This window comes from Asterias rubens, chromosome 3 (genome assembly GCF_902459465.1).
Source record: "Asterias rubens chromosome 3, eAstRub1.3, whole genome shotgun sequence".
Classification (NCBI taxonomy): Eukaryota; Metazoa; Echinodermata; class Asteroidea; order Forcipulatida; family Asteriidae; genus Asterias; species Asterias rubens.
The window spans coordinates 18,371,738-18,385,498 of record NC_047064.1 but is presented as its reverse complement, the minus strand read 5'-3'; the positions used below and the strand labels follow the sequence as shown (position 1 = coordinate 18,385,498).

General features: G+C 39.7%; 1 protein-coding gene across 4 annotated transcripts in view; it reads right to left on the bottom strand.

Annotated features, from left to right (window-relative positions):
* Window positions 1-13,639, bottom strand: part of LOC117288297 (sorting nexin-4-like) — a 29,348-nt gene extending 15,709 nt beyond the window's left edge. Inside the window, exons 1-6 of one of the 4 annotated variants that reach the window (XM_033769098.1) lie at window positions 13,514-13,639; window positions 12,385-12,432; window positions 10,909-11,030; window positions 4,587-4,725; window positions 2,288-2,488; window positions 1,369-1,392 (exon numbers count right to left, since the gene is read on the bottom strand). In XM_033769098.1, coding sequence (XP_033624989.1) covers window positions 1,369-1,392; window positions 2,288-2,488; window positions 4,587-4,725; window positions 10,909-11,030; window positions 12,385-12,432; window positions 13,514-13,633 — 654 coding nt within the window. In that variant the 5' untranslated portion in view covers window positions 13,634-13,639. The remainder of the gene's footprint in view (window positions 1-1,368; window positions 1,393-2,287; window positions 2,489-4,586; window positions 4,726-10,908; window positions 11,031-12,384; window positions 12,433-13,513) is intronic. The other 3 variants (XM_033769099.1, XM_033769100.1, XM_033769101.1) reach the window with 3 other exon arrangements.
* Between the last annotated feature and the right edge of the window lie 122 nt (window positions 13,640-13,761).

The window sequence follows — 13,761 nt, the reverse complement described above, 5'->3', positions numbered from 1 at the left end:
ATGACAAAATCTAGCACATGTACATACATTGTACGAAATCTTCATGTACATGTGTGTAGGCAGATCACACAAAACAACACAGTCTGCGGGTATTATTTTCGTCAGCTCAACCGATTTTGAAACAAACTGCCATTATGACAACCAGGAAAAAGAACTTTTTGGGGGTATCTTCTATCAATTTCAATACAAAACCACGATTTGAAATTTTGTTTTGTTTGCGCGGAAATCATGTGTCTTAATTTTACATTCGTTCCGATGAGGAAACCAGGGACGATGATTAATAAAGTCACACACTGAACACAATAAAGAGTAGATACAGTTCAAAAATATTGCATAACGCAATGGGGGTTGGAGAAAATTTTCTCACATGTCAGGTACATACATGTATGTAGTCTATCATACAACCCACAAGTCATCGTACCTTCACAGGCTAATTACAAAATCACAAACACAAACTTCACAATGAAATAAAAAAACTCATGCACAAGGTGCTTTTAACAGCACACAATCCTAAATATATTGTACACAGGATTTCTAATTATTTTCTATTTCAAAATTATATGAAGGTCACACATGTATTAGTAGCCAGTAAGGGGGCAAGGGCGTCAGTAACACCCATCAAAATGCCCTCACTACACCCCTGCAGACAATTTAAGGCTAAGGTTGATATAAATGATGAGGGGTGGTGGGGGGGGGGGGTGGGGGTGAGAGATAAGAAAACCTGTTAATAAAACGTATGCTAACATCATCCAAAAGCATGCATTTTGTATGTACATATATGTACATGTATGGCAAGCCTGGAATTGATTGTTTCAAAGGGCAAGGCCATTTTCATTTGCATTTTGCAGGAACAGCAAAAATCTTTGCTGTTCCTTCAAAGGGCACTTCAATTGGAAAATCTTAAATTCTATGGGAAAGTTTTGAAGAGGCACCAAGGCCAAGACAAGGGCAACAGAGGCCACGGCCTCAATGTAGTTTCAGGCCTGGTATGGTGTGAATTGCGTCACGGTAAATTTAGCTTTGAACTCCTACAATATGTGCCGTCTCCATCCAATCAAAGAAAACGAGCCCCCCGAAGAAAAAAAAAATAATAAATAATAATAAATAATAATAATAGTTTTAATAATAATAATAATAATAAATAAATAAAAAATAAAAAACAAAAAAAATAAAAAAAAAACAATGAAAAAAGTGATTCCTGCAGGATCCTGATGGATTTCTTGAGGAAATAAATGGTTCAACTACACATCGGATAAAAAAACATCAAACACTCATCAATGGGATGTTAGATTTGTGTTGTCTTCATTTAATCTAAACTTCAAAGGATGTGGAATTCTGGTCTGGTTTTTGTTTTCATTGTTGTAGTACCTGTGTCTCTAATCCAATGGGCAGCTAAAATACAATAGAATAAAATATACAGTAATGCAAACAAACAAAAAAACAGAAAGGAAAAAATACAATAAGAAATGAAAAACCAAGCAATCAAACTTAATCTGTTTGGTGAGGATTGATGCTTTCTAAATCTAGGCATGAAACAAAAAGAGTCGCCTACATGTACATTGTAGCAATTACGCTATTACTGCACCCGAATACAGAAAACACAGGAGTGGGTTTTGGCGGTCATAACCAATAACTCTTTCGGTTGAATTGGCCATTGGTTGATCACTAGCCACTGATCAAAAAAGGTAGTGGCTACAGCCCTAAAAACGCACCCCTGTACACCATGACAATATGTTCATACCATGCACACACCAAGTAAAAGTATGTGTTACGTGGACCTAAGAACAAAAGAGGTCCACACAGTACAGGGACTTGCATACGTCGCCACACAGTATAGGTAAGGGACCAAGTGCATACGCCCACTATGTTTTTCTTTTACAGTGTTGAAGAATATATTGTTTTCCCTACACATTGTAAATGCAGAGAACAAAAGAATGTGCAACACAGAGCCACATCTATTTGTGGGTGTATGTGTGAATGTGTCTTTAGTCAATATGTAAATGGGGGACACAATTACTCAGTGACGCTCAAGGCGCTTTAACATACAGTATTTTCCTGGAAGGTATGTGGGACTACGTTTGAATTATGATACCAACTCCTTTCAACATAGCACCATGTAATGGTTTACAAGGTGCTGGGTGCAATATGCTGCCAATCAAACCAGGAACACCGGGGCGAACCCCCTTCTCTTTACGCTTTACGATAAGTGCACTGGGTTCTATAACTTGCGTTACACAACACACGAGACCAACGTCTCTACGTTCCATCGGAGTTGGGAAAGACGTACCTTTGCCTGGAATCCTGTTGCGAGTACCGTATCCTTCCATCCGTCCTCCTGCTGCAGGAACCCATGGAGGACGGTGTCCTTGCACAGCAGCAAGTGGGCACCGACCCTCTGAAGGAAGCCCTCCAGCCCGACTCGCCTCCTCTCGATGAAATCGGCATCGAAGTTGTCCACCGTGCTCAACTGCTGCCACATTAACGTCATCTGAAATTATTACATCACAAGCATGACACGTTAATGATAAATGCTTTACCTACTTTCATTACAAGGGTTTCCAACAGACGTTTTGTGATGGCTTTCAAAATGTTCCTGTCGGCGTGCGATCGTCTATGTCCCCATAGACCAGGTTAGAGTCTTCACCTAGTTGGTTGATGTACATGTCTTTACATGCCTTCTTCTGCTCCTCTTTCCATGTGTTGGTTGCTACAGCACCAAATCTGACACTACTTGGTCTGTGCTACTTGAAATGTCCAACAAATTATCCTGATTTTTGTAGCGACTTAAAAACGCCACCCAAAGTGGGAAAAAAAGGACCCTTCTGAAAAACCTAAAGTTTTTTAAATTAATTTCTAATAATTGTTTAAACATCGTCCTACATTCACAATCCAACAGGTATTTCAGAGTTGCCTTTGAAACAATACCATGTCTTGAACAATCCAGGGCATTTAATGGCAGGCAAGAAACGCTTTGCAACATGTGCATTAGTCATATCCAATATGTAGTTATCACATAAAATCAAGAGAGAGATACTGCCCCCCTTTCTTCCTACCAAAAGTTTAAAACTTGTAAGATTTTACATTTGCTTCCATAGACCTGTGTACAGGCTCTTTGGATCCTTTGTAACCATGTGAATCCAGGCCTCAAAATAACCCACAGCACCGACATCAATTGCTGTGGTGCCCTGTGCTTTTTGCTGTGGTGCCCTTTATAAAAGTTTCTAATAATTTTCCCATAGAAGTGCCCAGGGCTGTATGCTTCGTTTTTGAAAGGGCAAGGGCACCAAAGCAATTTCTCTTTGGCAAAGGGCACCCTATGAGGAAATTGTAAATTTCTACTGAAGCATTTAAAGGGCACCAAGGCAATGACAAGGAGCAACGGAGGCAATTGCCTCCGTTTCCTCCGTGAAGTATCAGGCCTGAGTGCCCCTAACTAGAGGTTATTGTTGTGCCCCTTCAAGAGTGAAAGGGAGCACTTCATCAGGCCAAGTTTGAATTGCCTTTTTCATAAACAAGCACCTTTTCAGCTCTCTTTTTAATGTAGTTTATTATTTTGAATCTGGTGTGAGTGTACAAAACTACATTGTCTGCGTGCCCCCCTTTAGTTACGCCACTTTGTAAAGTACTTTCACATGGCGATATGAAAGATAAATTCTTGTGTCTGGGTTTCTGAATTCCAAACAGGGCGTCTAAAAGGGACACAACGCTACGCCCCACTACCCTCCCTTATGGGCAGCTAACATGTACAGTCAGGGTTTCTGTCAATGTCCACTGGCGTTCACCCCCCCCCCCATGTGCTGGGTAGACTTTGCTATTTAGAGCGTGTTTTACAAGTCCAAGCTAAGTAAACAGGAATCAGACTGTAGGTACACAATTTGGTATCCGGAACTCAGTGCCTCATTAGGCTGTTTGATTCTGTTTTGCGTTTTGCCTCAGAAGTTGTTGTTATTGCTTGGTGAAGATGTCCAATCATTTTAAAAATCTGCTTTCAGTAGTTTTTTAATCTGTTTTTGTAATGAGAGTCAATATTTTATAAGGCTGCTCTTGTGGACGCTTTATTTACGCCCAATAATTTAGCTTGATAAATAAATCTTGTTTGTGTCTTATTGAAAAGGACACTCTGTCCAGTGTGTACAGATCTTGTACAACCTGTGATTCACATGTTTACAAAGGAATCCACAGAGCCTCAGGGACTTCCTGCAGGCACTATTTGTACACAAGCTCTATGGAAGCAAATGTAAAATCCTCCAATTAACCCAAGCACCTTTTCCTGTGGCGCCCTTTACAAAGTTCCAATAAAAAATTGCATAATTTTCCTCATAGAAGTGCCCGGGGCCTTACCAGAGGAAAGTTGCTGTGCCCCTTCAATATCGAAGTTCAAGGCCTTAGATCTATTCCACCCAAAATCCAATATAGGGTCTCAAAAGTATAAAAACTGTTATCTTAAACTGTCAAAGATTTGCTGTAATAGTTGAAGGTTTTGCTATTTTGTAAAAGGTTTGTAACGCGTCTTACAATTTAGAGGATGGAAATGAATTTTTCTTCCAAATTCCAATGATTTACTCTTTCGGGTCTCAACGTCTTACCCTCTTTTCCGGTAGCGGAGGGACGACCACAAAGGAGTACGTGACCACTAGATAGTTCCGCAGTAGTTCAAACTCACTATATCTCCTCCATAGTGACGTGTGACCTTCACCGAGGCCGCTAGCTCCTTGTTCTTTCACTCTGTTAAACGAAAGGAAAAGCCAAAATAACAATTTAAATCCTTGAAAATCTCCTCACAGGTTTTGTTTTGGCAACCCCAACAAAATTAAACAGAATACAAACAAAAGACATGCATACATTTAAGTTACATACATTGATATTAATTGCAATTCTGGCACTTAATTCCTAAAACTGAAAGAGGCAGGTTACTTTCATTTAGAAAAATATTCCAACAGACAGTTAAGAAATAAGTTGTGTTTAAAAGAAATTATTTTTTGCCGAAAGAGTGGCTCTCGCCTCAGTTTCTGCATACCTTCCGTTGCTTACGACAGGCAAAGAAGGACAAAAACAAGAACCCGGCAGTTCTTGAGAGCAGCCTACATGTAAGACCAGGGCCCAATTTCATATAGCTGCTTTTAAGCAAAATTGCTTAGTTAAAAATTAGTGTACTGGCAAGACTCCACTCAAACATAATACGCTAAGTAAACAGCAGCTAAATATTACCAGCCACAAGCACTGTTAGTGCTAAGGCATGTAATTTTAGCCAGTAACCATGGTAACATGTGTAAAAAAAAAACGTGCTTTTGAAGCGAAATTTGTGCTCAAGCATGCCTCTTTAATTGATTATATAAAATCCTGGAAGCGCCTGTGGCAAATTGAAAGTAGCCATGGGGTGGATTTCACAAAGGTAGTCCTAACTTAGGACTAGTCCTAGGCAATGCTAAGAGATAGGAATGGTCCTAAGTTAGGACCAGTAACTCATCCTAACTTAGGACTGGTCCTATCTCTTAGCATCGCCTAGGACTAGTCCTAAGTTAGGACTACCTTTGTGAAATCCACCCCTGCCCTCTTTACTCTAGGGTTTAGGGTGAAATTCAAGTTATGAGGATGTACATGTGTACGTGTACCTGGGTGCATTTAAGATTTTAATAGGCATGATATTTAAACCATGGCAAATATAATTCCCAAAAAGGATTTTACATGGTCAAAAAATATGACAAAAGTATGGGTTTTTTTCACTAAAAAAAATTGCAAGACTTGAAATTGTTCTGAATGTTTCCAACCTCATAATCAATAAGACCCAAGAATTAGGGGGGAGGGGTGGATGGTGGGGGGTGGGAGGGGGGTGGCAGGGGGGCGGGACACACAAAATTAACACTGCCCTTTGTTAACTAACCGCAGTCGCCTGAGTTTTACTTTTGTTTTGTTTTCAAATGTGAAACGTACAAATAATATTTGGACAGACCTGAATCTGTATAATATTGCAATGATCTTAAACCCTTCTGATTGTCTCTGACCTCTAGATCAATAGAGTGAAAAATGCTAGAATGGGGTGGGGGAGGGGTTAGGGTTGGAGGGGGAGGGGTTAGGGTTGGAGGGGTGGGGGTGCAGGGAATTAACACTGGCCTTGGTAACCAATAGCGGTCATCTGAAATAAAGTTTCCATAGTATTGCTATCTCAACATATAAATTATGTACAAATAATATTTTGCCAGACAAAATCGTCTCAATTTTTACTACAAAATAAAACAAAATGCCAAATAAAAACAAGGGAGTGTTATTACAGGAGGTAACTTATCCAAGCATCTGGTTAACAATAACCCAGTCATGTAAAAAAAAACTTGTTCCCATCCGACGCAGGAAGCCGGCTCAGAGGAAGTCTACTAACCATCGGAAGCTGTTCTTAACGGGCCACGTGCTTGTGTGTCATTTTAACCAAAGACATTTATAATCCAATGACTTTTACTGCTGATTAGCGTGACTGAAACCTTGCATAATGGTGATAGCAGACAGCCCCCCTTGTTCATTAAGTCCACAGCTGGGCCCAATTTCATAAAGCTGCTTAACGGTAAGCAATTTTTTCTGTATTTATAACAGACAAATTTGCTGATGTGTAATCGATTTCAGGGGTTAGCAAGCAAATGATGCTGCCATCTTGCACATTTTCCATGGATGTTGCATTGTGATGTCAGTCATTTTCATGCAGTAAGCACCGGAGAGTTAGCATTCCCCTCGTGCGCTTACGGATAGCAGCGCTGTGAAGTGGTGTTTTTTATATATAATTTTTTTGAAGTTCTTCCTTCTCCTGCGTAAACCTTCAGAGATAAATGCCTGGGTTGGCCCCAAACTTCATCCACATGTTCTACTAGAGTGCAAGGCCAACCAAAATACTCAAATTACAGAGAAAACAATACAAACAAAGCCAGGGTTCAACAACCTCTGTTCGGTAGTTTTTTAAACACAGCCCATGTTTGTACTTTTTTTAGTCCATCTAGTGTATGATGGACTTCCTGTCAGCATTCTCAAATTCATTCCAAAATACTTCCTGTTTTTCACCTTTAAGTATTTTTGACCACTGGCAAAACTGGTCACCTGCCGGGGCATTTGACCACAATGGATTCCCTGATAATTCACTGATTTATAGACAAAATCACTTATGTAAGATCCTCATACGTAAGCAAACTGTGTTTTCCTTCTTTTTTTTCTCAGGTAAATATATGACAGATTATTGCAATTTTTTATTTTTTATTCATTTGAGTGGACACTATTGGTAATTACTCAAAATAATTATTAGCATAAAACCTTACTTGGTAACGAGTAATGGGGAGCTAGTATATAACTTTGTGAGAAACGGCTCCCTCTGAAGTAAAGGTATTCCCGAGAAAGTAGTAATTTTCCAAAAATTTGATTTCGAGACCTTAGGTTTAGATTTTGAGGTCTCGAAATCAAGCATCTGAAAGCACACAACTTCGTGTGACAAGGGTGTTTTTTCTTTCATTATTATCTCGCAACTTCGACAACCGATTGAGCTCAAATTTTCACAGGTTTGTTATTTTATGCAAGTTGAGATACACCAAGTGGGAAGATAGGTCTTTGACAAATTACCAATAGTGTCCAGTGTCTTTAAATGAATCAAAACAAAAAATTAAGTTTCAATCTGAAATTTCACTGAAAAACGTATGATTTCAACTTGACAGTACTGATCCTCTACAGAAACATATATACTTTCTTACTTGAGGAAATTTATACAACTTGAAGACCCCACACACAAGTCTAGGCTGCTAATTAACCAAGCAAGTAAGCCTGCAATGAATGTAACACAATCCCACTTAACACATCAACAATTTGTTTATGTCTTTTTTTCTAAATCATGGCCATAAATTTGATGTTTGTTTTGTATTTTAACATTGCACAAGCGCAGAATTCTACATTTAAAAAAAGCAAAACTATGAAATTGTTGTCTTCGTAATGCACAAGGGAGGTCATAATTACTGCAGGCCTGGAATTTTGTCTTTGACTTTGTAGGGGCAAGGCCATTCTGGAAACTTTTGAAGGGGCACCAAGGCCAAGAACAGTGCAACAAAGGTTTCGCTTTTAAATCCAGGCCTGTTGTTATTGTGGACACTGATTGAGTGCCTGAGGGCAGTTATAAGGCCCTTCCTTATTCGTTCTCGGAGAAAATTAAGTGTTTCCTTATTTTTCTCCTCCTCCAAAAATAAAGCGCATGTTGCTCGCAAGGGGCCTTTTCCAAATGCCGGTTTGGGCTCCGGCTCCAGCTTGGGCTCCGTCATCAATTTTGAAGCAGTGTGCATTTTGAATGGCGCTTCCAACATCAAATGAAGCCTGAAAACAGAGACGGAGCCCAAGCCGAGGTTTGGAAGAAGCCCACCAAGGGGTCCTTTGGGACTGATTGGGTATTAAAATAGCATCAGCTGGGATTTCCTCAGGACCTTGGGAAAGATGAAATTGAGTTCTTCTAATGTGATGTGTCACTCGACAATGCCAGTTTTGTTTAAAGCACTTTTAAAACAGCTTCATACATGTAGTTCAGAAGTTGAAGTTTGTTTTCACACTCAAAGTCTGCTACTTTTGGTAACATTTTACAGCGAGTACACACATTGTACAGTTTACATGTACATGTACGGTAGGTGATGGTTCTGTGAAACAACGGTTGTTATTGTTAACAACTCAACTTTTTGATCAGTATGCTCTGATTGTCTTTAAGAGAATGGTCTAGCCTACATGTAGGTATACAGTGTAACATTCATTATTGTTATACCTCTGTGCAAATTGTGAAGTTTGATTGGTCGAGAACCAATCATGTGACGCGCAACACAAACGCATGTTACATGGCTCGCGACGCGCCGGGTAACATGAAAAGTGATGTACACCGGGTGTACATCACCTTGATTGTTCCCAGCGTTGGTCGATTTCGCGCTGTGTACGAAACAACCGCGGGTTCGAGGAAGTTGTTTCTCGTTCGTCTGCTTATTAAACAATGAATAGTCCGCCGTACTAATGTTTGAAGATGACAACAGAACTTCGCCTCGGGTTCCATTTTCCCCCTCGGGTGTACAAAACGCCATGGACCCAGTCACAGCGTGCAACAATTGTATACTGTATCATTCTTAGCATACATTTACAAATAGTATGATACTGAATAGATCTAGACAGTACTTGTCTTGGGAATACAGACAACTTGTGCTTACTTGACTTGAACTTTCAGAGTTTCTGTTAAGAAAGGGGGGGCAAGGCCAAGAGGAAAACAAGAGTCTGGGATGCCAATATAATGTGCAACATTCAATCTTCAATTGGGCAACAAATTACATCCTAATTCCAATCGGTCATTAGTCAATCAGAGAAAACATTCCTTCTGAGAAACTAGAGCACAACAGTGCGCACTCCGGGCACGAAACCGAGACCCCCACTGTGGAGAGAGTGTACAAACTGACCCTTGGCTGTCGTCCAGGAACTTTGTTATTATCTCGAATTTCCACTCAGCGATAACAACGATTTCCTCAATCAAGGAACTCGATCAAAGTACGTTGGAGTTGACAGCTCCTTCACACCCTGGGGCCCAATTTCCTAAAGCCGGTAAGCATTTAAAAACCTGCTAAGCCCAGACGAACCTTGCTTAAACAGGAACTGGTTACCAGCCAAAATTCTATAAGGTTAACATTGTTGCAACTGGCTGGTGCCCCACTCGCTTTTTGCCTAGCAAAATATATTTCCTAAGCAGTATTTTCTGCTTTAAACACCTTTATGAAATTGGGCCCTGATCTACTCGATGGAAAACCCCCAAAACCAAAGTTTCATAGGTTGATGCATCAAACAAGTAAACATGGGTGGACAGAAAAAACATCTACAACCATCAAGAGATTAACTTCTTGAAAACTGTCTGCAGCATGTGTGAATGGTTCTGATATCAATTTGATTTCAAATTTTGCTAGGGTTGACAGCTCCTTCAAACCCTGTTCTTCTAGAAAAACGTTTAATGCCTAGTAACATGGAGTAAAATGCTTGACATAATAAGCACAGACTTCCCTGCTTCTGGTAAGCACTGCAGAGCCATGAAATTGGGCCCTGGTTTACTGAGGTTGATGTTTGCATCAAACAAACATACATGGGTCGAAATAAAAAAAACATTTACAACCATCAACCATTAACTTTTTGAACATTGAAACTCTGTACCAGCATATGGGTAGTTCCGATATCTATTCTACAGTGCCACACCTTGGCCCAATTTCACAGAGCTGCTAAGCACAAAAATTTGCTTAGCATGAAATTTCTTCCTTGATAAAAACAAGATTACCAACCTGATTTCCATTTGTTGCACATTAATTGCTACTGGTATTCAGCTGTTGTTCACTACCTGAAAATCACGTGGACATTTGGTCGGTAATCCTGTTTTTATGGAGGCAGAAATTTCATGCTAAGCAAATTTGTGTGCTTAGCAGCTCTATAAAATTGGGCCCTTGTCATTCTACTCTTCCTGACTCCATGAGTAGCCCCCTATTTCAAGGGTTTGCTATTTTGACAAGCTCAGGTGTGATTTTAGTCTATTTTTTTCCCTAATTTCACACAGACAGATTACGAGTTTGTGACCACCTAATTAGGTTGGTTGTACCTAAATGTAATGTATACATTAAAGATAGGGTCATTAAAGATAGGGTCATAGATTGGTAAATATTGATAGTAAAAACAGTTTTGAGAAAGGAAGTAATTTTTCTGACGTTTTTTTCTCTCGATTTAACCACAGTCGACAATGATCCAGTGCATGGTTCTATATAGTCAAACTCCCTGTGCTCTATGGTTTAGTCTAGTCGGTCTAGTCAAGTCAGGTCGCCACCCAAACTTGCTCTTTGACTGTACCTTTAAGCATGCAGGTAGTCTGTAATACTGTTTGGTTCATTCTTTACTCACCTAGTTTCTACAAGGTACACGGTATACACATCTTTCATGCCCATGGCTGCCGTTCGTCCGGCCCCCGTTCTCTTCTCTTGTTCCGACACGCATATCTCCACCTGCTCCAGCAGGGTTCCATCCTGTTTGATGAGAGTACACAATTAGACAGTTTGTAAACAAACTCTTGGGTGGGGGGAAAAAAGCATGGCAACCGATCTCAACTGTCAGTTTATAACAGACGCAGTATTTTGTAGAGGCCTGGAAAGCTTCTGATGATGCCCTCTTTGTAGCCTTGATGACCTGCTACGAAAATGGTCATACATATATTATTCTGCTGACCTCAATGCTCGCTTCTCCTTGTTTGCTTTTTCTTGATTTTACCCCTTTCATGTGAGTGAAAGTTTAGGCTGAAAAATCTATTAAGATGTTGACCTTTCTGACACACAATTGTTATTACATGTATATTTAAATACATATTTGGTTTGCGGTAACACCATGTGTGTATCTACTTGCCAGGTAGAGGTTGGTCTTAGAGAACTGTCTTTCTTTATTCTACTACCGCGGAGTATATTGTTCGGGTGTTCGGGAGACTTCTCAGCTTTTTAACTATTACCCGGGCTCTAGCCCTTCCTTGTTGAATTGTAATGCAGTTAAGCAGTCTACAATAAACAGCTACCAGCAACTTTATAGGCTACCTCAGAATCTGAAATCAGAAGTACATGCATAAGTGAAGCACATGGTACATTGTACATGTACATTATTGTACATGGATACCCTAGCACTAATTGCAAATGAAAGACAATGCTTGTATTGCACACAAAGCTCTGTTTAAATGCAACAGTGTTCAATATAAACAGCTGCCTTTCAAACAACCTTGTCTTTGTTTTGCAGGTAACACTTGTCAATGTACATGATGTACAAAAGCAAGCTAACAATAAAAAAAAGAGAGTCATCTTTCTACACCAATGATCACAAACAAAAACACAAACTCAAGTTAAAACACAAATATCACTGTAGCACAGTACTCACACTTCACAAAACGCTACTTCTCAGACATTTCACCTCGCCCCCACTAATTCAAATGGATACAATTGAACTGGGGCTGTTGGGGGTTAAAATAGTCTGGTATCTTGATGTTAATGAAATAAGCAATAGTTAAAAACAAATTTTTACTTTAAACTGGGAATTCACCTTTATTTTTTAATGACATGGCTTCCAAAAGGTGTCAAACAAGTTCAGCAAACACTAACTTTGGGTCCCTTTAAATCATGCATGGTTGTAGTAAACATTCACGTTAAACAATCATGACAGAAATTAACTACATACATACTTCACAAGCAGAGCATCCAGAATGTAAACAAAAACAAACATGACAAATAACAAACTAAACAACAAGGCAAATTAATGGCTTTTCTTGTCACATTTTTACAAACCAAAAACTTAAAACATGCATTTGTAGCAGGAGAGAAGGGTGGAATGTAATTCAAAATATACCTGACAATCAATTAAAGACGTCCAATGAGGAAGTTTTGGCTTTCTGTTCTGTAATATAGGCAGCAAACAAACAACAGAAAATGCAAATTATAAACATTGTTTGTGATACAATAAACACGAACAGCACATTTCAACTAATTTTCTCATTCGGTGCTTAAATTCCTCTATATAAAAGTAAATGACTACTTTTTGAACACAATAAATTAATTAGTCTTGACGGCCTAGAACTATTTCGGTTTCGTCCGGCTATCGTCTCCCGGAACTAATTCGGTTTCGTCCGGCTAACGGGAGACGATAGCCGGACGAAACCGAAATAGGTCTAGAAAATCCTGTTCTATCACCCCCATTCTGAAACAACTACACTGGCTCCCTATCTCTCAACGAATCATCTTCAAGCTGATGCTCATTGTCCACAAAGCTCTTAATGGCAAGGCTCCCCACTATATTTCTGAACTGCTTCAAGTTTACACTCCATCAAGGAATCTTCGATCAAGTTCTATGCTTCTCCTCATTGAACCCAAGTCTCGACACTCATGGGGTGACAGGTCTTTTTCTTCAGCCGCGCCACGCATCTGGAACTCTATACCACTTAATCTTCGATCTTGTCTTTGTACTGCAAAATTCAAGTCTCTTCTCAAAACTTATCTTATGTCACAGGTTTTCAATGACTAATTTTGTTGTGTCTGTTTTTCTTTATGTTGTGTTTTGTTTTTGTTTTGTTTTTGGTTTTACTGCGCCTTGAACACCCAGCAGGGTGGATATGTGCGCATTACAAGTCTTATTATTATATTATTATTATTTAGATCCTACGACGTATCTCAAGTTTAGGACGAGTAACCCGTCCTAACTTAGGATTGGTTCAATGCGTCCTAACGTCTTCGGATACGGAACTTGACTCGTCATAAGTCCTAAGATTAATCCGAAGTTAGGAGGAGTTTGGTGAAATCGACGGCTGGTCATAGAGCACTGGTGGTCATCAGGTCATGCTGGTGAATTTGTAAAGCATAAAAATACACACTCCATACACAGCGTAGCGAGTAGGCGAGCGCAAGTGCAGAACCAGAGTTTAGGTTTGTTCCTTTGCACCAAAAAAGGCAAATAAAAACACTAAAATATGCTAAATATATACCTTAGCTGCAATCCTCGCTAATTCGCCGATTGAGCTGGCTTCGGAGTCGTTGGCCTGGTCAGAAAGCAGATCAGAATCGTAGGTTGGAGCAGCGGACGAACCTTCATTTACGTCCGCCATTTTGATCCCGTGTCACCAGCTGATGGTACTATGTCATACCTACGTTGTGTGTAATGACAAGGATTTGGGACCAGTGAATTTTATTGTTTAATGACATCATGTCGAGTGTTAAATTAAAGGGAACTTTT